A 23,214-nucleotide genomic window follows, 5' to 3' on the forward strand; every position below is an offset into this window, starting at 1 on the left:
GCATATTGCCCTTCTGGAAAGACACTTCACTGCCTTTTTAAAGCTACGCTAAATGCATTTATCAATAATTTGGTACCAGCTGCTGCTCACACTAGAACCAGTTTTTGACATCAAACCCCAGCAGTACTTCAGGGATATGAAAGTGCTCTAGTTTTACCTGTTTTATTATGACTAATTGGAGGAATCTTAATTCATCATTAACCAAAAATAACTTAAAATGAAAATATTTCAGTTGGCTTTTTTTTTGTTTTCCTTTCTTCTGCTTTATAACACTAATTCATACCACACATCTTGTGCTAAACATGAAAGGAGAGGAGTACAAGTTTAGTCATGTAAACTTCAGAAAAGCAGCCGCAGTCTTAGTGACGGGGTAGTAAAGGTGCTGTACAAAGCAACATTCCAATACACGTCTCCTATGGACTAAACAACGTGCTACCTGGAATGTGACACTCTGAAGTACATATAAAAATATAAAATATATATTTTGAGTAATGGTAGAATAAGCTACAGTGCAATTTTCCTTAGCCCAGTCAAAGTCCTTCCTGCATTTCCCCCCCCCCACTCTTTCTATATCTTCTACAGCAGGTTCCATTAATAGTACAACAGAGCAAGCACAGCTACAGAAGACACTGTAAGAACACCCTTACTTTGTAAACTTCAAGTTCCTAGACATCAAATACGTACCTTAAAAAATTAGGTTTTGTTCACACATGCTACAGTTTTAATATGTTTTACTATAAAATGCAATGTTAAGAAGTTTAATGAAAATATGTCCTAAATTTTAGGAAAAGTCATCCCATTGTTGTCATCAGACTTCAGACTCCTTTAAAGTAACTGGAACTACAAACGTTTGTTGAGGGCTTTTAAACATAAGGCATTTTGTGTACATTCCTGCCAGCTATTTTTTCAGTGACTGCTTTAGTGCTCAAAGCCAAAGCAGAGGAAATCAAAACCCTCGAAACCTCGGAAACAAATGTCTCTTTTGTATATATTCAGCACACAACTGCAATACAGGAAAAGACGAACAGAAAATAGAAATATACACTGAAATAAGCCAACCACCTTCCACAAGGTAAGATCTTGTCAGCTGTAAAAGCAGTTCAATACACTGTCAGTTCTTCTGAATACGCCCATAGCCGTGCATTCTGAACGCACATTTCATGTCTCTATTGCCAGCGTATGGAATCTCGGACTGCTTTGAGGAAAGAGATACAAAGTCAAGTTTTTCATTTACATATTAACAGTTCTGAGTTCGCACCTCCAGTAAAAAGAACCTCCTAATTGCAAGTCTTTTGTAAGAAAATGTAAGCTTTGCATTCCAGTTGGATGATTCCTTAACCAAATCATAGTTTTTTTCTGAAAGAAACAACCATACAAACAAAAGTAACTGCTGTCTGATCAAACAGTAAGACAGCTCTTGCTGCAACACACCAGTCCCTAACGTGGAAACAACAAATTGGGTAACACAGTAATAGACAAAATGAAACTCAAAAAAGAAGCAAATGAACCCACAATTGAAGGGTCACATCAGAACAAACCGTTCGTGAAATAACCATGTTGCCGTTTGCATGTTCATACCTACCTGCCAGAATGAACTTACTTTGATCATTATCTTACAGCTAAGTTGGGTCAAAGTGATTATTACCTTTTAATGCAGTACATTAGTGAATTAAAATATTTACTTTTTTCAAGAATAAGGACATTTCCTAAGTGTATATCTGAAAAGCACAGCACTAATCAGTTTGCAATACTACGTGAGGTCCCCTTCTTAATAAAACAGAATATTTTTATTGTTTTTATTTCCATATAATTGTGAATATCTCCCCTCTGTAAAAACCATCTCCAGAAAAATATATCCTCTTCAAGTAGCTTACAATACACATTAAAAATACCTACAAATAGGTTATTGCCCATTTATAATCTCTTGAGGTCAAGAACAATTCTTGTGTCATTTTGCATATGCAATTTTAACAGGCTAAACCATGAAAACTCCAGTTCACTTGAATCATGGACAGTCACCACTTAAAAATACCTGCCTAATTACATACCATTTTAAACACAATTAGTCTTTTTACATCACAGTATACGTGGCATTTCTTAATTTAGCGACAGAAAGGCACAGTTATTAAACTGTAAGATACAGTACCAGAATCATACATGCTCTAGTGTTATCTACCACCAGTGCCAATCCAGACAACTTATTCCGCAGGGGATGCTAAAGAAAAAAAGCTTCTATTTGGAGGGGCTTTCTTTTAGAAAAGCTCAATCACATTACAAGTTTGGTCCATTAAAAATGCCTATTAGCCAAAACATCTTAAGCCCAACTTTTGGGAGACAAGTGAGAAAAACCAACTTAGCACTGTACGGCCCAACAACTTGAATAAGTTACTATGAAATGGCAACAACAAAAAAAATCATGAATGAAGCTTTCTGATTAGCCGTCAGACATACCTGTTAAAGCATCAACATATACAGATACAGTATGACAGACATTCGAAATACATTCATTGCATCACACGCAAACAGACTCTGCGACAGCAGTAAGTCTAGACACAGCATTTATAGACTTCAGCACTTCTCAAGGTATCCACCTTCTGGCCCCACACCACACCAGAGATGTGCAATGTCTTCTAAATGCTTTGTCTGCTATCTACTGCTGTGAAAGTGAAGACCCTGCTGAAAGCCAAGCTCGCTGGTCTTCCCTTAGCAAACTAGTGCACCTCTTCCAAAAGCAACTAGCTCTGCTTTCCTACTTTAAGTGATAAATCTACATCAGGAAAGACCAATAAAATGGAAGACGCAAGGAACGATAGACATGAGGGAGAACCCAACCATTCCATACGTGATATAGCGATAGGGAAGCTCAACTTCCATGCGTTGTCTCGCTTTCCGTACGTCATCGTTTGGTATGCGAAATATTTTACATGCCAGTGGAATAGTGGCTTTCTTCATTGCTATTTTTGTTAGCAGCAGAATTATTACTCCAATCAACAACCGTAATATGGCTTTTCCAAACACAGTCACGGTGAGAGAGGAAAGAGATAAAGGCAGTGCATCAAGAGGGGGGTCAAGTTTCACACCCATCATGTAGTTAACGTGAGAACCACAGGCTACTCCGGCACCACAGCCCAGTATCTGAGCTGTGTCTCCTCGTGATGTGCTCCACGTGTCCAGAGTAAAAGAGAAGATGCCCAGGGCTAAATGCAGACTGATGATAATTAGGGGAGCATACTTGTAAGTTAGGTTGAAGTCATCAATCAAGTCCACAAGTGGATGGAAGACAATTAGGATGAGAATTGCATACAGAAATCCAGCAATAACATCCTGTTGAGGAGAGAAAAAGATGCTTTCAGTGTAGAAACTATTTTAAAAACATAATTTAAGTTACATTAGCATAGAGACAAGCCCAGCTGCTCCGCTGCTAAACACTACCAGCACATTCCCGTCTTTTCATATTTACTGGATGTGCTTTTTTTTTTGTTAAGGGTAAAGTAAGGAATTGTATTTGATCAAATGAAACTGTAGAACTGCCTAACTGCTGGCTATGAGTAATGGTAAGGCAGCAGAAGACCACAGCAGACAGACATTAGAGCTGCTGGGACTCCACACAACTTCAGACTCAGAATAAGCAACAGCGAAAACAATAAATGCTTCCCATTGTGCAACTACTGAAGAAGAGAAAGGGAAGGAAATTTGGTGGCTTCACACCTGAAGTTCAGTTTTATTATTATTCTTTAAATCATCTTCATGAAAATGTTCCTCTACTTATTTTTCAACTTATCAGTAAATTTCAGCTACTGTTAATGTTGCACAGAATTACCGATGAATTTTGTCACCTTCATTTGTCAACAAGCCTGCTGAAGTCTGTGTAGACATGAAAGCACTAGAGGCCAAACCACCTTTATCACATGCTTACCAGATTTCCCATGCAAGTCGAGAGGCAGGATTTCCATCCGCTGTATTTATACTGCTGTCTTCAATCAATCATTTTTATTCACTTCCACTAATTAAATGCTTGATAAAAGCTCTAACACAATTTGACTGATACAAAGTCAGACTTAGTCATTTCAAAAGCTTTCCACCATTTGCCACCCTACCCCCAACATTATGCAGCACAGTTCACTTACGTAATAGGTAACAATTTATAAAGAAGATTCACCCAAACACTACAGTGATACAAGAGCTCTGAGTAGTGCAGTCTGTACAATGCATTGCTACCTCTTGCATGACTTGGTTCTAGGTCATTGTCTGTCTTTAGCTGAAATAGTAATGCATCCCAATTGTCCTCCATACAAACGGTTCTGACTTGGTAAGCCTCCAATTTGCTAATGCAAATCACTCATTCAGCTTTCCCCCAGCTGCCTTATTTTCACATGCTCCTTTTATACTTCCTCCATCCACCAGCTTATTTATTCACTACCAACTTTACCACTTTGTCAGCTTTTCTCCTTTCAGGAGGTAAACTTCCTCAGCCATCTTACATTCAGATTGCCATTTTGTAGCATTCTTTTGTTTCCCATTGATATCTTACCTGTGTTCATGTCTAGTCGGGGGGGAGGGCTAACACTTTTTTAAAGTTCTCAAGGATGAGAACATTGTTATTCATTTCTTTTGGAATTTGATAAGTAAAATCCCAGCACACGCTTTGAAACCTGAGCACACACTAACAGACACTGCATTATCCAACAAAGTTACTTCTGCTCTGTAGGGGAAAGGCAGTCTATGCTTTGCTGCCTTAATCACCCAGTTCTGCACTAAATCTCCTGGAGTATAAATTAACAGAAGCTTGACATTCATTTTTTAGCTTCAGTTCTGTAAGTATTCTGCTAAACCACCTCATACAATCTATCTCAAGCAGGTGTGCAGAAAGATCTTCGGAGGGATCAGCCTAAAGGAATACTTTCTGAGAGAGATAACACAGTACCTCAAGGGAAGATATAAAAACCTTTTACACGCAAACTTTCCTGAACAACAAGTACACATCCAATATTCCTCTGGTACTTCAATAAATGCACCAAACAAGCGCAGGAGGTATTTCAAAGTTGTTCCAACTGTGGTTCAAGCAACCACCTTTGAGCGGTCTATAATATGGTTTTGCTCATACACCTAATATAATCAGCTCAGCCTACACTGCTCTATCACACCACATCGTGCTCCAGCAATCAGTGCATGCAAGTCTAAAAACAATGGAAAAAAATCCAAGCATGAATTACTTTGCCAAAAGAACAAAAAGACAACTGACTTCCAGGTGTTGTTCTCACTCTACTTAGGTTGCTTGCAGGACTTTCCTAGGTCTCTGCATTCCTTATAAACAAATCCCAAGACTGTTCAAGCATTAAAGATGATGTGATAAAATCTGAATGAAGGCTGACAAGCTTTTTTTTCTGCACTGAAAGTGAGAACTGGAAAGTCTGAATGACAATTCAGTGACATGAACTTTTGTACAGAATATCAATGCAGACTGTTTTAATATAGTTCAGCAATTAACCTTTATGTCATGCAACAAGAGCAAATGCAATCTTAAATACTGTAATCATACGCCACTAGTATCCTAAAAAGACAGAAGAATGAGAGGTACACGTTAGTGTAAAGCTTGATAATGCACTGCTTTACATTTTGCTTTCTTTCATTCTGCTTCTAACACCTTCTAAAATCATCGTCTAAAGGACTCTGTGCAGAAACTAGCAAAACTGCTACCCAAATACAGCATCGAGGTATTAACATCACTATTTGTATTGACCTCAAATTTAATAAACATCAAGTTACAGAAATAATAACAATGCAGAAACCTGATAGAAAACTGCTCCAAATTGCTCAAGTCTACTGACCTTTACTGGAGCACCCAGTTATTATAAGACAGTCTAATGATACAGTTACCATTGTGTCTGGGTACTTTGTTCTTTCCTAAATACACTTGCTGCATAGAAAAACCAAGCACACAGTGCAGATCATACTGCAGTATGTTTTCTCCATTGAGGAAGTGCAACTATGCTGTTCCTACAGGTATCCTACATGTCCTTTATATCCCACCCTGGATCCTGTAGAAGATACTCCAAAATAAATAACGTTAGATACAACAGCTGCACTATAATAAATTCCACTGCAGAAGCATTTCAGTCAGAAATTAACAGAAGTTGTTAAAATAAAAATTCAATATGATAATTTCTTACCAAAATGGAATGCATTCCCATATAAATTCTACTGCAGCAAACCAAAGAACACCAGCAGAAGGCAAGGATCAGTCCAAACATAAGGGGATACTGGTAGGAAAAAATTGAAAGACTGTATTAGTATTTGGGAGGTTAAAAATAAATAAATAAATCACTAAGAAATCTACAATTAACTACAGAAATGGAACTCAGTAACAACCGATTCACGCATCTCGTGCTCACCCTTCTTCTTGTCTGAGTCCACCTAAGCCCACCAGGCTACCTTCCACAGTTAGTCTTGCCAAGCTGTGGTGCTCTAAATGGGGATCACAGCCACAATCAATCCTTGAGTTATAAGCTGTGGAACAATTTCACCCTGGGTAACACGGCTCTGTGATACACCCACACTGTTAGAAGCCATCCCGACAGAATCCAGGAGCTTTACCTTTCTCACAATAAAGCAGAACTCAATAATTTACTGCTGAATTCAATACCCTGCAGACTGCTTTAGAGGTTCTGCAATCCATGATGTGATCTCTGAGCACCAGTACTGAACTCCTAGCATGGTAGCCTTTGATCTCTAGGAAGTCACATAAACGTCTCTTACAAGCCAATGCTACCTAATCAAAACCCATCAAATTATCACCAAGACCATCTGCAAAAGAAAGATGTTGTCATTATTATAAAGGCTCTTCATCAGGAAAGAACCATTTGCTTGGATATAACAAGCATGCAGCAGAGCGTGGAAACAGCATATTAACTTTTATAGGTTTGGGATAAAAAACAGAGCACCACCTCCACATCTTGACACTGCAGTAAGAAACGCTTTCCTCACCACTGCATTGCAAGGTGTTGTGTAAAACAAGCTACAACTTCCCTTTTCAGTTTCAAAAATAATCAGTAGTTACATGCAAGAAGCAGTCACAAGACAAAGCATTTCCAAAATTGCCTCACTTCTTATATGCAATGATAACAAGATTAACCTTATTGTTTTCAACACCAGCAGGTCAGATGTATGTGCTACCTCAGAACAAAAAACTGCATTTCAGGCCCTTCTCTTGCCTTTCCCTTGCTCCTTTCATGCAAGATGAAGGGCAGAATACCCACCCTGCTAGAGAAAAGTCTTTAATTCACTTGAAGCTGTACACTCCTTGTGAAGGCTGTTTAACAGATTTACAGTCTCCTAAATCAGTATTTCAATGAAAGCCTTGAGGAAGTATGATTGGTTTTCCCTATTACCACATCACTCCTTGAATTCTCAACTCCAGGTTGATCTTCACATGACAAACCTCAAGGAAAAAATTCCTAATCTAACAGAAAATCAGGAATTGTACATCTCACACAAAAACAGGTTGTACCTTAAAATCATTTCCATGTGCCCAGCTCACTGCTGTGCTGCATCTAGTTTAAACTGATTAATGAAACAAGCCCTTTTTCTACTGCAATTGACTGCAAACTGTACCCAAACAAAGTTACGTTCCTAATAACTTATTTCTAATGGAAAGGAGGGAAGCAGCTCAGAAGCTGGAGGTTTGACAGGAAGACTAATGAAGTGGCAGGATCAGCAGGGTACAGCAGCTAATGATACTGCAATGATAAGTTTGGATGGTGCAGATGATGGCAGAGCAACTAACAGCAAGAGCCTCAGAAGAAGGACCACAAAGAAAGAGGAGAGTGTTGTGAGTTGTGCTTTAAGAGCTCTCAGCAAGTCATTATAACAGCAGGAGGAACAGGAGAAAGTCTGGAAATGAAGCAATTGCTGTCAAGAATTCTCAAGAGAGAGGTGTTAGGGGAAAAAGCCAGCTGTCATTAACTCCCACTTAGAAGAAAGTTTTGGAAAGAACACCTGGCTCCCACACCAATAAATATTTTAATTCTTTATGCTGTTGAGAACAGACTTCCATTAAAACACCTAAAAACACTGGACAGTTTGGTTCCTCTGCACCAATGCATCTGTAGCCAAGAGCTCAAAGGCTTTCCCTATCGTGTCCCCAAAAAGCCAATAATACATTTCACAGTGGTTCACATATTCATAAGCATAGCAGGATCGTTAACTGAACCCCAAGCAAATTACTCTTACTGAAATAGCTTCAGTATGACCTGCCAGTGAATGTGTCCACAGTATGAAACACATTCTGAATTTTGTTCCTTTCAGTGCATGATGCTGATATCTGTAGAAGTCCTAAAGCCAGTTTCTTTGCACCCAGGTGAGCTTACTCACCACATCATGTATCACACAGAGCAGTCTCCAGCCCACCAGAAAGCAGCAGCCTACCAAAACAATGATTACCCTGATTTCCACTGGAATAACATTCCACAATGAAGTAGTTAGTAGATTTCCATGATTAGCTCCCCACGCTAACCATTCCCATCCATGCTCCCAACAGGCACATGTGGGCGACTGCTGGGTGATGAAAACTGGTAAGTTATTTTACTGACTGATATAAAAGGAAGCTTCAGACAGACATATTTATGTATAAGATAAAATTTGATCTAAGAAAGGTTTTAGCCTTTATCTGCCCTGCCTTACTGCACTGTTATTTAGGTACCTCCCTGCACAGTACACACAACTGATACCATTTTCCTGAACCCCAGAACCCACCTGTGGAGCATCAGAAGCCTATAAGTATGTTCTGGGGCTCCAGCAGAACGACCTCCCCTGTTACAACAAAATAAAGCGTGATATCCTGCTTCTCTGGGGCCTGTTTTCACTCCTGCCTCTTAAAAGCAACCACTAAGATCAAGAATTCTTAAGCAGGTCCTACCAGTTTGGTGTAAGATCTGCCTCGAGGTGATAAGGCACTGGCATATTCTGTTCTCACACAAGGGATAAGCGTACCAGGTGACTAAAGGAGAATATTAACACTCTGACACACTTTGTAGCTCAGTAAGAACACAGCTCAGCACCGTGCCAACTTGTAACAGCACCTGGGGACAACACCAAGATCCTTAAAAAATAAAAAGAATGAAGTATTAGTAAGCACTTCCCAGGTAATGTTTCATCTGGAAAACGATGTCCCATTTCAATATGTATATATGCACACAGTGAGGTAACACCATTCATAACCTCCCACTGCTTAGGCATATGAAATCCCGCTAATATCATTCATCACCTACTGGCATACTGCCTAAGGAGTATTGCCATGCGTTATCAGCCCTGCTTTACAATAAACTGTGTGTTTCTCACAGCTCCTCTCTTAATCACAAATGGATCTTCTAAGAAAGAAACAGCTTCTAAGATGCTTTTGCCTTAAAACAGGCACATGGTATGTAATATTAATGTAAAAACCGTCATAGAAACAAATGAAGTGTTCACAGAATACATGCCTATATATGCCCTCTAAAATTTACAAGATAGCTCAATTGCTTCTATGTCACATCAACAGTTTTGTATATGCGGAATAGTGATAGAACTGTGTAAGGCATTTGTTTTTCTAAAATACAGCACTTTGTAACTTGAAATTCTTATTAGCTTTACATTAAAAAGCTCACATAGTACTAAAGCTGAACTTTAAAATCACACACTGACTCCAAGCTAATATTTCTCCTTGAGGAAAGCACCCACATTTTGCATTGGATCAAATCACTGATCTCTACCTCACACAGATCTTTCTCCAGAGTCCAGAACAAGACTTTAGTTATATGCATAAACATGTAGCACACCACGGAGAAGTAGAGGCAGATGGAATTGACAGCGACACAGAGAGCGTAGATAAAAAGAAATGTAACATACAGTCAAGTTACAGCCGGTGGCATTTTGGTTTTTAAATGTTTGCATTGATGTGTTTCTTTGAAGGCAAAGTTATCTGTAAATGAGGGACGGATCAGGAAATGTGTTCTTTAGAAAACAAAATTGGACAAAAAATGAATTGATGTCCTGAATTCACACATTAAGTTAAAGGTCTGGGAATAACGCTGGCTACCACAACACTGACCTTTCCCCAGGCTTCAGTTTTGTTCCCACACTGAGGATCTTGTTCCAATCAAGTATACTGAACCAAATCAGTACTGTTTGGAAAACAGCAGTGAATCCACTCCTTAAGATCCCGAGCACAGTCTACCTTATGTTTTCAATGGAAAATTCCCATTTTCCCACATCCTCCAAAGAAAGCTTATGAGCTTCTAACTGGATCACACAGCACACGTCCTCCCACCCCATAAGCTGACTTTATGCCAAGTCTTAATAACACAACCATTGTTTTAAAATGCTCATAAGGAAACAATCTGTCTGAAAAGCTTTGACCTCGGTCAGAAAAGTCCTTCTTTTAGAATGGAACATTCATTAAACATACTCTAGATGCTCATTACTTCACAATTTAAAAGCACATTCTGTACTGGGTAAGTTTCCAGTACCCACGAAGGCTTCCAAATTAATTTTCAACTATATTCAATGTTCGATAGTACTATTAAAATATCATTGAATAATAACTCAGAATCACAGACTGAATTTGAAACAACTAATTTGGCCCACTTAGAAGAAAGAATAGAAGCTTCAATTGCAGCACCATGCTTTTACCAGGAGGTCTGGGCTATGTATTGGTGACAGTCATCTGAAAAGCTATAAACGAGATGCTTTGGCCACATGAGTACAAAACACAGCATTATTTTCTTCCTTCCGCTGACAAATCTTAACAACAAAAGGCATAAAAATCTGAATAGGGAGGTTGGTGGCCCTGCCTGGCACGGGGGCTGGAGATTCATGATCCCTGAAGTCCCTTCCAGCCCGGGCCATTCTGTGATTCTTTGACATTATCAAAATCTCCTCTTTAAATTCTAAGATAAAGATTTCAGTGCCAGCCTTGTAAAGAGCTACAGGTTTAATTTTCCACTAAGTATCTGAAAAGAAATCAGGAGTTAAATAGGAATGTGAGCCTGTTCTTTCTCCTTGCAAGCGTACAAAATAACCTCAGCACAGCCTGCAAGAATCACCTGCAGCTTTGGGGCTTTCAGATCACCTCTTCAGCCCGGCTTCTCACATCAGAAGAGTTTTGTGTTGATTGCTTAAGAAAAATGTAACACAACTCAGACAAGCGCGCACATTGCTCCCTGCACAGTTCCCATGATAGCAGTGTTATGATGAGACTATTCATCCAGCACCAACAGTTAATCATTCCTCATTCCCAGGGGGACCTCGCAAGTCAGCCTCTTGAAACAGAAGAGGCAGACAATTCTAATGCCTAAATGTAGTGGCGGTCCAACTGAATGATGCACAACTCTCTGAAATCCCAACACAGAGCCTGCCCAACCCATCTCATTTGATCAGATTCATCAGCATTGCATGATAGAAGTGATGGTGCAAATGAAAGATGTCTGAAAGGGTGTTTGGGTTGGTACCGTCTTACACACTTACACAATTTGTACTATGGAGAATCAACACAGCATTAAGTAAATGAAAACTACAAAATGTTTTGAGGTGTGCCAGTCAAAGCAACAGTTCCAAAATGGTTGGAGTCTACTGGAAGTTCAGCTGTAGGGCTTAATAGGCCACCATTCTCATCAGTGGAGTCATTGTTGGAGGGATTTGTACGTACAACACAGGCAGACAAGTACACAGGGAGGACAATCCTGTCATGCTCAATGATCTAAACTGCTTTGCAAGATAAGCCCTTCCCCACAATGCTAGTTAACAGTTAGATGCAAGCTACTCATCGACCGAGGCTACAGCTCCCACTGCATATCAGTTTAGCCAAGCAGCTCAGGAAGGCAGAGCCCTTAAGCCAGAAACTTGGCCAAAGTCAGGATGTACTGACTAGCCAGGCCTAACTCAAGCACAATATCTAATTGAAAACAGAAATTCAAAGCCATCAATTAAAATTTAAATAAGACTTTCTCCCAGTCTCAGATTAAGGCTTTCGGAGATCTGGTAGATAACAACTAGCAGTTCACACCATCTCTTCCATCCCACTCAGGACACTGTTTTGAGCCAACCTGCATCTCAAAGAAAGCAGGTTTTCTCCAGTGTGACACAGGAACATCATTCCCTACATTCTATCAGGATCTACAGCCTCACTGTCCGTCCTTAAGCATCTTGTCATCTTCTTTCAGTGTATCAGAACACTCAAGATGGGAAGAAAAATACAATTGGTAATACTCCTTAACTGTTGATTTGAGCTTTGTAATTCAAGCTTACCTGAATGTCTTTGGAGCAGGTAGTGTTCCCAACTGAGATTTTAAAATATCTGTAATATTTAATAAAATGATGCAAGTAGAATCAAACGCTTCAGGCAAGCTCTCATAACAAAAGGAGAGAGTGAGAAACTACATTCTGCACTTGAAAGAACAATTAGCTATCATTAAGCTTAACATCTGACTTCCATCTAGAATCAAAACACTTGCATTGAACATTGCACAATCACATTTAAAATACATCATCTCTCCAAATATTTTACTGCATTTATAAGCAAATATTTTAGTTTTACTGCATGTAGCCTAAACTCCTTCTGAATACCATGTGAAATGCAAGTCGTTGTAATTGGATTAATGACACTGAATAATAGGGAACCCCAAACTAAACAAGTTAAAAGCAAAATCAATTGGAATTGAAGCTTTTTGTTTCCAAATGGGTGATTTGGGCTGTACCTAGAACAAAAAAAAAAGAGCAGATTTTCTTTGTTCTCTATATTGTTTAAGGGAAAGACTAACAGATTGTTTGATAGAAAAGTATTACACAATGCTAGGAAGTCATAACCCAACGAAAGCAAACTCCATGTAAGTTATACAGGAAAGCGACCCCCCTTTCACTTGAATAAGCTCTCCTGGTGCAAGAGCGGCTCTCTTTGGTCTATGAAAGCCCCTGAAGAGTCCAACTCAGTTACTTCTACCCTAGGAAACCCTGCCAAGTATTACAGCCTTGTCTCCTAAAACTCAGCCCCATCCCACTACGATTCTTCTGAACAAACACTGCTGAGATTTGGAGTCATATTTACCACAGTAAGGGTCTGTGTAATCCTTGCTTATACTGAGTACAGAGAAAGGGTTTACCTCAACATCTGCAGCAAGTTTAAAATCTAACCACCTGTACCTGCTGATACATATCTGTAACTTAATAGCTTGCCAAGTAAGTTAGATGTCAGTTCCAACTGTTTCTGTTGCTGGTGGTTTTGGTTTGAGGCATCTAGTACAGCAAAAAAAAAAAAAAAAAGCTTTCATATAGATTCTTCCCCTTTATCAAAGTCAGTAAAACAGAGAAAACAGCCGGAGCATTAGAGGAAAGCTCAACTCCCATTAGAGATGTTAATTATCTTTCAGTACATCCTATAGGTTGTATATAGGTTTCTGAAAGGTCTGTTTTTCAAACTCATCTCATAGGAGAAATGAGTCCATCTGAAAGCTCGCTTTGCTCCCTCAGTTCTTACGTGTGGTTTTAAGTGAAGAACAAGGCTGTATGCATATAACTTCTTAATACACATTCATTAAAAACGTATCTAGCCAATTAGCACAGTGTTTCATTGACTGCAGTCGCAAAGCTAGCAAAGGAGATTCAATCCAGTTTGCTGCCAAAAGAACTATGCTACACACTGTCACGTTGCTGGTTTTATAAAAGCAATCAAGGCAGGTTCTGCTCAGTGCATGTCATCAAAATCTGTGCATAAATAACTGATACAACTAAATGAGCTTCCCTACACGCAAAGAAAAAAATCCCATTCATCCTTTATTAGCCGTCCCTCTCACACACCAAAGAAAAACGATGATATCCAGATATAGAGACAGCCCTAAAAACCAATGTTATGATGAAGCAAATCAGTGACAGAAAGCCAAACATTCATTTCATGAATACACACATAGTGCGAACCACAAAAGCCTGCCAGGCTGTAGCAGAGAGAGCCATCACATTTTCCTAGCAAAGAACATGAATCCCCAAGAGCTTTCTTTCAGGCATGCTGCACCACCTCACAGAAGCAGATATGTAAGCTCTGGTTAAAGAGAAGACAAACACAACACAGTCTCCAACCTTCAACTCCTTCTTTCCTCTTGGGCACCCATTTAATACACTGAGATAAAGCCACAGGGTAGAGATTGCAAACCATAACTGGAAGATAACAGTTCAGCTTCTGCACAAAGCTTAAGAAAAGAATTCTCTTGACCAGGGCAGCACACGTGGCTTAAAACAATCAAATTCCATAACAGAGTTCGTAAATATTAACTGCTTAAAAGCAGAATCATTACTTAACTTCAACTTTATACACAGAGCCCTCAAAACCTGAATGTTTAGTGCCTGGGAAAGCGTTCTGCCTCACTTACTGTAGGAAGTGGTGCAGTGATTTAGAGGACTGAGTGCGTGTTGGGCTTCCTTTGGAACCCCTGCTATTGGCCATACTGCTAACAGCGTGTGTCACAACGCAGCCTGCGTGCACAGATGGCCACCAGCATTCCTTCAGCTTCACGCACTGCCTCACAGTGCAACAGACCCCCGGAGCATTTGCTGACTAAAGGTTCTAAAAAAGGTTCAGAGATTGCTTCCTGCTGATCACTGGCACGTTAACAAATGTAAAGCCATTTAAATTAAGCGTCTACCACAAAGCGATAAGCGAGCATCACCAGTTTACAGGCTATTCTACTAAAAATAGGAGTTAAGGAAAAGGCAAACTGATTCGAGCCATAAGGTGACTCAAGGCAAAGCAGGCTCAGCAAAAAGCCCTTCATTCCTGGCTCCCCACCAAATTCTCAGTCAGTAGAACCAGAAGACTACACAAACATCGCATGCCTATCGCAACTGCGTGCAAACCACTCAAACCCTACAAGAGAAAAGCTGAAAAACCTCACGGGAACAACACGCCTGTTATTAATGCAGACTTACAACGCATACAGAGCTCACCACTCACCGCAGAAAAGGGGGAAAAAAAAGGAAATGTGGCATGCCACAGCCTGGCAAGACAGCGAGCTGAGCGTTACCTGCCAGCGGCCGTAGCTGAGCAGCAGCAGAGCCAGCGGGATGGCAGTGCCCGACATGGCGTGGGTGGAGGGCATGCTGTACTCGGAGTTGTAGAAGACCTCCAGCTTCACCACGGGCGGCGAGGCGGGCCGCGGCCAGCGGATGACATCCTTAGTGCACTGCCCCAGGTACATCACCCACACCCAGATGATGATCAGCCTGCGGCCCAGCCAGGCGTCCAAGTTCCAGATGCAGAAGGGAAAAAAGAGGATGTAGAAGAGTTCGTTGCCCAGCTCGGTGCCCAGGCTGAACAGATAGTAGAGGAAGCGGCTGCGGGTGTTGAACTCCTGGCAGCCGTCCTCCTCCGTCAGGGAGTTGCGGCGCGGCCTCCGCCAGAGCTGCGGGGGAGCGGCCCCTCCGGGCACGGCCCCGTTCCCCGCGGGATGCCGCCGTCCGTCCGCAGGGGATCCGCCGTTCGCCACCGGCCCTCGGCTCCCGGCCCAGCCTGCGGGGGCCTCCACCCCGCACAGCCGCTGGAAGGCGGCCACCCCGCGCGGGTCCTGCAGCTTAGCGGCCAGCCGGGCCAGGCGGCGGCACACGGCCATGGCGGGAGGCGCGAGGCCGCCAGCAGCGGCGGGCTGAAGGACGGCCCGGGAGGCGAGGAGCTGAGGGGGGGCGAGGAGAAGCGGGGCGGCTCACACCCGGACGGACGGCGGCTCGGGAAGGGATCTCCGAAGCGATGTTCACTGGAGGACGAGACTGAGCGGCCCCGCCCGCCTTCCCCGGCTCGGGCCGCCCTCGCTCCGCTCCCCGCACCGCCCGCTCCCTCACGCGCGCCCGCCGCTGCCGCCGCCCCTCGCCGCTCAGCGGCGCCTGCGCGCTGCTCCCGCCCACACGGGCGGGGCCCTTCCTGAGGGGTGTCCTCGCGGCTCCGATTGGCCGTGATCCGATCTAAGTCCCGCCCTCGGGGGAAAGGGGAACCAACCAGGGCGGGGCGCTGCCCGGGCGGTGTGTGCCTCAGCCTCGGCCTCGAGCGTGAGGCGTGGAGGCGGCTGAGGGCGGCGAGTCGGCGGGCTCAGCCGGCCCTGAGGAGCGCGGTGTCGGTGCTCCGTCCGCCTCGGCAGCCGACCAGTCGAGATGGCTGTCCTTCCCCCTGCCTGAAGGCTCAGCTTGGCCTCCAGGGCTCCCTGACGCTCCTGGCTTTCCCAGCAGTTGTGTTTCTCAGTTTAATAATGCCTTAACACGCTTGTACCTCACCTTAAAATCAGGAGCTTAAGCAATGTTAGACCTCTCCTTGCTGCTTTTTTGAGCAGCGTGATCAAAGTGAACAGTTATCCTGAAAGCCTTCCTAACCTGGAGTTCAAACAATAAAAACTTGGAGGAATATGACATGGAGGTGATGGTCCCTCTGTACTCAGTGCTGTGAAGAACCTGGAGTGCTGTGTTCAGTGTTGGGCCCTTTGCCACAAGAAAGACATTGAGGCCCTAGAAGGTGTCCAGAGAAAGGCAATGGAGCTGTGAAGGGTTTGGAGCACAAGTCTGGTGGGGAGCAGCTGAGGGAACTGCAGTTGTTCAGCATAGAGAAGATGAGGCTCAGGGGGACCTGGAAGGAGGTGGTGGTGAGGTGAGTGTTGGCCTCTTCTCCCAGGTGACAGCAATAGGATGAGAGGTGATGGCCTCAAGTTGTGCCAGGTTCATGTTGGTTATTTGGAAACATTTCTTCTCCAAAGGAGCGGCAGTACATTGGCACAGGCTGCCCAGGGAGGTGGTGGAGTCCCGTCTCTGGAGGTGTTTAAGAAACATGGAGGGACGTGGTTGGTTGGGCTGGATGGTCTTAGTGGCCTTTTCCAAGACCACTATGTCTACACAGCATAGCAAAAATTGCTGTTTGCTGCTTTGTGAAGTTGCTTCACTCAGTACTTCCTGGCCTTCTCTTTAACACTGCCTATGGAATTTGTGTTGTCCATTACAACAGTGTCAGTAGGAAAGCTGTGCTGAAGGAGGACTGTCTGAGGAGAAGGTCCAGCCTTGTACAGAACTTCTAGCAGAGATCTGGAAGAAACTACAAAAAGTCACTGTCACCTCAAAGATTAATGGAGGCTTGAATAAAAAAAATGGCCAGAATGTTGATAGAAACATCCCATCCAAACAACGAGCAAAGTATCACACTCCATCAAAGAGCCAAGTGTGGAGGCTGTGACTATCAGATATGAGGGTAAACCCTGGGAAGATATTGGCACTGAGAGGGACTTAGGGTTAGAATAAATATGCATTTACATAAGGGCTCTGCCATACAATGCTATGACAGAAGAAAAAAAGAAAGAAAAGGATTAATCAATGTATAAACAATGGAATAAAACAATGTTCATTGTACTTCTTGTGTTTGGCCTCAGCAGTGCCTTCCACAGGACAGTTCATACAGTTCTGGTTTTCATTTCTGAAGGAGAATATTGGGAAGTAATAGAGCAAACGTTCAGGAAAAAGGTTCTGGTGGCTGGAAAAAAAAATGCTTTACACTGGGAGGTTTTAAAGCTGTTAAAAGTAATCTAAAGGAACTGAGAAGTGACTTGATTGCAGTGTATAAGAACATTCCTGGGGGAAAGTACAGGATATTAAAGGCCTCTTTAATCTATTGAAGAAAGGCGTAATAAGAAGCAGTGGCTGGAGGCAGGCGTTCAAATATGAAATAAGACACACATTTTTATATGGTTAACCACCAGAAACCATTCCCAAGAGCAGCCGAGGATTCTTCATCATTTCTTGTCTTCTGTTGAAGATCAGATGTATTTCTGGAGATTATTTTTTAGCCAAGCAGAAGATACACTTCAGTTTATTGGATGAATACAGGTTGAAATCCGATGGTCTGTGATACGCTTCGTGTCAGGTTAGTCTAGTGGGACCTTCATGTTTTAAATTTTAAAGGTCTGAAGCAGACATTCCATTAATAACCATGAGCATTAGAATCTTCTTTTTCCCCTTGCCTTGAAATACTTCCTCTCGATAAAAAGCTGATCAGAATTTAATGTTTGACTGCAGAACATAAATACTGAGCCAAGATCTGGGGGTTTGGGTCCATTTACTTCCCAAATATACACTATTGGGGTTACTTAGAAAAAAAGTCTCTGTGTTTCCATTTCTGAAGGAATAGATCCTTACACAGAAATTTCATGTAAAATCTGGATAATGATCCTCCCAGAAAGATTTCACCTCGAGCACATCAGTTATGTAAAACTGCTTCGAGGCCAAGAGGGTCAGAGAGCACCAAATGAATCCTGATAGATTACCTGTATTGTGCACTTTATATGTTGCGTATGTTTGCATTATAGAGCCTTAACCTCACTCGAGGCATTATTGTAACACAAGCAGTGATAGTACCAATGGAAGGACTGCTATTACTGAAAGGGGTGAATAGAAGATACTTGGTTGTTTCAGATCAGAAGCTCATTAGAGAAACATGCACAAATACCCACCCTTGAAATGGCACATGGTAAATTCCACTGTCGTGAGATGGAAGGTGTGCTGCCATTTCTCTGCCTTCTGAGAAATGTGCAATGCTAATCCTGCAAGACAGACATGCTTCCTGATTTAAATGCTTCCATTTTTCCTGGATCCCAAGCAGAAAATGCAAAAGCAGAAGCTGAAAAACAAGCTGCTGCCTCCTTTCTTGTTTTCTTTTTCCCACAGCCAAGCCACAATCTCCCCTTAAATACAGAACAAACTGAAACCTGATAATTAACTTGATGGTGAATTCTGGAGTGTGATCTGAATAACTGTACAGGTAAAACCATCACTGTGGTTATAAAGGATGTAGTGAAACTTGTCTTTATGGTATGCTCTCAGTAACATACAAAAGCTCAAAGTCTTTCTGTGTGTGTGGTTGAAACTTTTTACTTCGACTTTGAACTATTAGCATGAAAATTGGATGGCACTGAAACAGAGGAAGCTTTTAAATTACTTTTGTGTATTTGAAGTGAATAACTGCTGAAGTGGGAACTCCAGAAGGAGCGTGCAGTGCACCCAACAGCTGAAATGTGTTTCTTTTTGCTCTCTGCAATAGATGGGCCCAAAGCGGTTCTGCATACCTTTCAGCTGATAGTGCAAGCGTGACACTGTGCCACACACATTTCCACAGGTGGCAAACCAGCACACTCATGGCCACATTCCCAAAGGCCATAAGTATCCAATGAGACAGCTGGGGGACTGGCAAAGGAGGTGCAGAATACATCACGCTCACAGCTGCTGCCGTGGCCATCCTGTAACATGGCAGAAACAGAGCCAGCAGTCATTTATGAAGGAGGACATCCCACTTGCTATCCCTGCAGATGGCCACTGGTTTCTGGGTGTATTTAAAGTGATGGTCCTGCCTTATGAAGTTCTAAATCATCGGAGAACCATTAATCTGTGTCATTGGCAGCCAGCTGTTTTTCTCTCTTAGTGTAATTGAAGGAGCAGGTGGCAGGACATTCTCCAAAACTGTGGGGATTGTTTTCTGTCATCACCTAAAATAGCTTGAATTTGGTCATTTCCTGTGCACAAAGTATCTGTTTGTTACCATTTTTTGAAGAAAATAACTTCCCAGCATGATGGAGGATAGAAAGGAGAGGCTGCAGAGGCCTGGATTCCTATTAAGATTAATATTCCAAGGCTTCTGGGATTTTGTTGCATTACTAATAATATTAATGTACCTAGAGCCAGAGGCAGGCTTCCTTTTAGATAATTTTGGATACAAATAAATATATGCTTGTCTATTGGCTATGTTGTTCTCCATGGTTAAAAAAATGTTGGGTAGTTTGGGAAGAGTAAGGCATGGTTCTTCTGTTTCTTATTGTTATTCATTGCTGTGCTATAAAGTTTACCAGCTGCAATAAAAAAGGAGTTCAATGACTTGCTGCAATCCCCTAAAGCCAGTTTGGCCTGGTTGTGCATTTATGCCTGCTGGATAAAGCTAAAAGTTAAGTATGTAAGATTGCCTTGTTATTCTTTGTTTGCTTTCATAATGCTTTGCTTTGGCTTTTGTAAATTTGTTCAATTCTTTAGGCAAGTATCATTGTTCACACGCTATTAAGTTGTTGCAGTGTTTTAGTGTGGTAGGGGAAGGTCACTGCGTGCCTCAGAAATCTCATCTGTTGGCAGAGCAGATACACTGAGTCACAACGGCCCAAATGGCTCAGTGGCAGGAACACCAGCAACAAAGCAAAAGGTCCAAGCTGTGTTTCAGTGGTGAATGTTTCACCTTAGAGCCTGGATTTTCCAGGGAATGGACTAAGGTGACTTCAGTGCGTCCCTTGTACATGTTCCCATGACACAAGATATACTTTATATCACACTGCTGCCTCAGTGGGTGAAGGACGAGTGTGCCCGTAGTCACTCGGTCTCCTCAGATGCTTTTTGTTTTTAATCCACGTGTCTGTATTGGCACATCGTCTTGGAAATGCAGTGATGAGGTAACTGCATGCAGATGCAGAGTTCAATTTTATTATTTGCTACAGCAAACAGGAATAAAAAGGTTAAGTAATAAAGGAGGCTGTAGTGATATAATCTCCCCTGCAAAGTCATTCTGGGAATGCAGTTGTTATCACAGAATCACACATAGGATCACAGAATCACAGGGGTTGGAAGGAACCTCAAGAGATCATCGAGTCCAACCCCTCTGCCAGAGCAGATTCCCTGCAGTAGGTCACCCAGGTAGGTGTCCAGCCAGGCCTCCATAGAAGGAGACCCCGTCACCTCTCTGGGCAACCTGTTCCAGTGCTCCATCACTCTTACTGTGAAGATTTTCTTCCATATATTAGTACAGAACTTCCTTTGTTCCAGTTTTAGGCCATTAGTCCTTGTCCTGTCGCTGTGCACCACTGAGAAGAGCCTGGCCTCATTTGCCTCCCACCTCCCTTTAGACACTTATAAACATTAATTCATTCCCCCTTCAGTTTTCTTTTTCCCTGGGCTAAACAGTCTCCTGTTTCTCAGGCTTTCCTCCAGGCTCTTTATTGTCTTCATGGCTCTTTGCTGAACAATTGTATTGTTACATTCTTTTTTGTTCTTCTGTGGACTTAATTCCATGCATTTAACCATATCACTGGCCACTTCAAGCCTAATTCAGATAAGGTGACCTTATTTAAGGCATGTTTCTGTTATGTTGAAAATGAGATCATTCTCTTTCTTTCTTTTTTCTTCATTCACATTGTCTTAAATTATTTTACGTCCTCTGTAGCAGCATGAGAATGCCTTGCAGTCATTACTTGTTCAGTCCATAGGAATACATCACGGGGGACTGGAATGCATAATTCCTCTCTGCTCTGTTTTACAACTGGGAAGAGATACAGGCTTTTACCAATTTCATTACGTTTGCATTTCTTCTGTTTTCCCAGGTTCCCTTAATTTTGTTTATTTCGGCTGTGTAATGTACTGCCTTCATGATGAGAAAATGGAAATCTATCTCCAAAGAGAATAACGAACAACAGAAGACTCTGGGTGTTTTGCCTCTTAGACCCAGGATTTGGAACTCAAAATAGTTAAATTTGGGAAGATGGGGGAGAAGTTTCTTGCTTTGTGGGTGGGTAGAGTTTATTTTCTCTTTTTTTATCAGGAACAAGGAATCAAACACTGAGGAGGGGGGTGGTTGATTCTGGCTTTTTCAAATGTTCAGGTTAATAATATTTAGCTGTAGGTGTGAAACTCATTTCTAGAAGGTGTTTCTTCATTCTGCCCATCAGGGTTTAAACAGGACAGTTTGTTTTCACTTGGAACAGCTGCCTGCCTTCAATCCCATGCTCTCCTTTATCATCCACAACATTTACACATTTGAAGACAAACTAGTTGCTAACACAGTGCATGCACCCCTACCTCTTTGTTCTTTTATAGCTATATTTTATTACTAACAAGGCATCGGAGAAGGAATAGAATGAAAAATACATTCATGCACAGCTCTTAATCATCCCAGAGCCCTGAATTAGAAGGCTTCTTCCACATATCATCGGAGCATTTCTGCTTATAGAACACCTGCAGCCTTTTTATCACCATGATATCTGCAGATCCCTTAAAGATATTTGTCCTCATTAAGACAGGAATGAGTCCTTTCACACATATTTGCATCAACTGGAGTTATTGCATATTGAATGGATTTTGAGGTGCAAGAGCAGGAGTTACATCAGTACCTGCAAACCAGCTGCACTGCAGGTGAAATGAAGGCTGGGCACCTGGGACAGCAGGAAGCAGATTCTTGTTGGAGCATGCAGGGAGCAGCAGGGATCCCAGCTCCAGGCTCCCCACTGGCACAGACCATGAGAACATATCTCCGATCCAAGGAGCTACACCAGAAATAAGCGCCTTGCAAAAAGAGGATACATGAGCTCTGGTTACTCAGACTCATCACAGGGTTATGTCCCACACTTCACTAATGGAAAGGAAATATTGGGAAGCAGTCTGCATAGGAGATGCAGGGGATTTTACTATCCAGGGACATGGAAAGGAGGTGAGATGCAAGTTGTTCACTTTCTGCCCTCAGTTCATGCAGGGGGAGAAAGGCAAGGCAGAGATTTGACATGTTATGGGAAACAGCACGTGGAACATAAGTACACAAGAGAGGAATTTGCCTTAGCATGTACACTTACATGTTTTAATCAATTCCAGATATTTTTTCTTGGAAAATCCAAAATTGCCAAGGTTATGAAATGGAGCCGATTCATGTTCAAGGGTGTGTCAAGTTACTCATCATTGGAGCTCTGAAATCTTCCTAAGGGTTCTTTCTGACAACATTTTGTTCATTTTCTGTTCAGAGGTGGAAAAGAAGCCACGAGTTATAGAATATGTTCATAGTTTATATTAATTATGAATTCTCTTTGGTTTCAGAACTGTTTGTAACAAATGAGGTCATCACCTAGAGGCCAAAATTAAGTCTGTAGGCTTCCTCTGCAATGCGATGGGAAAGGCAGAAGCTTTGACAGAGTCCAGGATGTCTACAGGGTGTTGAGGGAGCAGCTGGGAGTTAGCTAATAGCAAATCAAATATGAGAATGACTCTGAAAACCCAGCCCGCACTTCAGGCAGGGCTACAAATGACATGTATTATGTGCCACACAGGACATAGCCTAAATCCCAGTGATATTTGGTTATGAATACTACAAATAATTGGGAAGAGCTCACCGTTTCACAGGGCATCTGCCCGCTTTCATTTTAACTGCCTACCAGTTAGAGT

The 23,214-nt window shown here is 42.1% G+C and overlaps 1 protein-coding gene across 1 annotated transcript; it reads right to left on the minus strand.

Annotated features, from left to right (window-relative positions):
* Positions 1–259: 259 nt before the first annotated feature.
* Positions 260–15,767, minus strand: SGPP1 (sphingosine-1-phosphate phosphatase 1). The gene is made up of 3 exons (XM_072338409.1): positions 15,042–15,767; positions 6,171–6,260; positions 260–3,324 (listed from the first exon to the last, which is right to left on the minus strand). Exons 1-3 carry the CDS (start codon positions 15,624–15,626, stop codon positions 2,773–2,775), a joined length of 1,227 nt encoding a protein of 408 aa, XP_072194510.1. The 5' UTR covers positions 15,627–15,767; the 3' UTR covers positions 260–2,772.
* Between the last annotated feature and the right edge of the window lie 7,447 nt (positions 15,768–23,214).

Source organism: Excalfactoria chinensis, chromosome 5 (genome assembly GCF_039878825.1).
Source record: "Excalfactoria chinensis isolate bCotChi1 chromosome 5, bCotChi1.hap2, whole genome shotgun sequence".
Lineage (NCBI taxonomy): Eukaryota > Metazoa > Chordata > Aves > Galliformes > Phasianidae > Excalfactoria > Excalfactoria chinensis.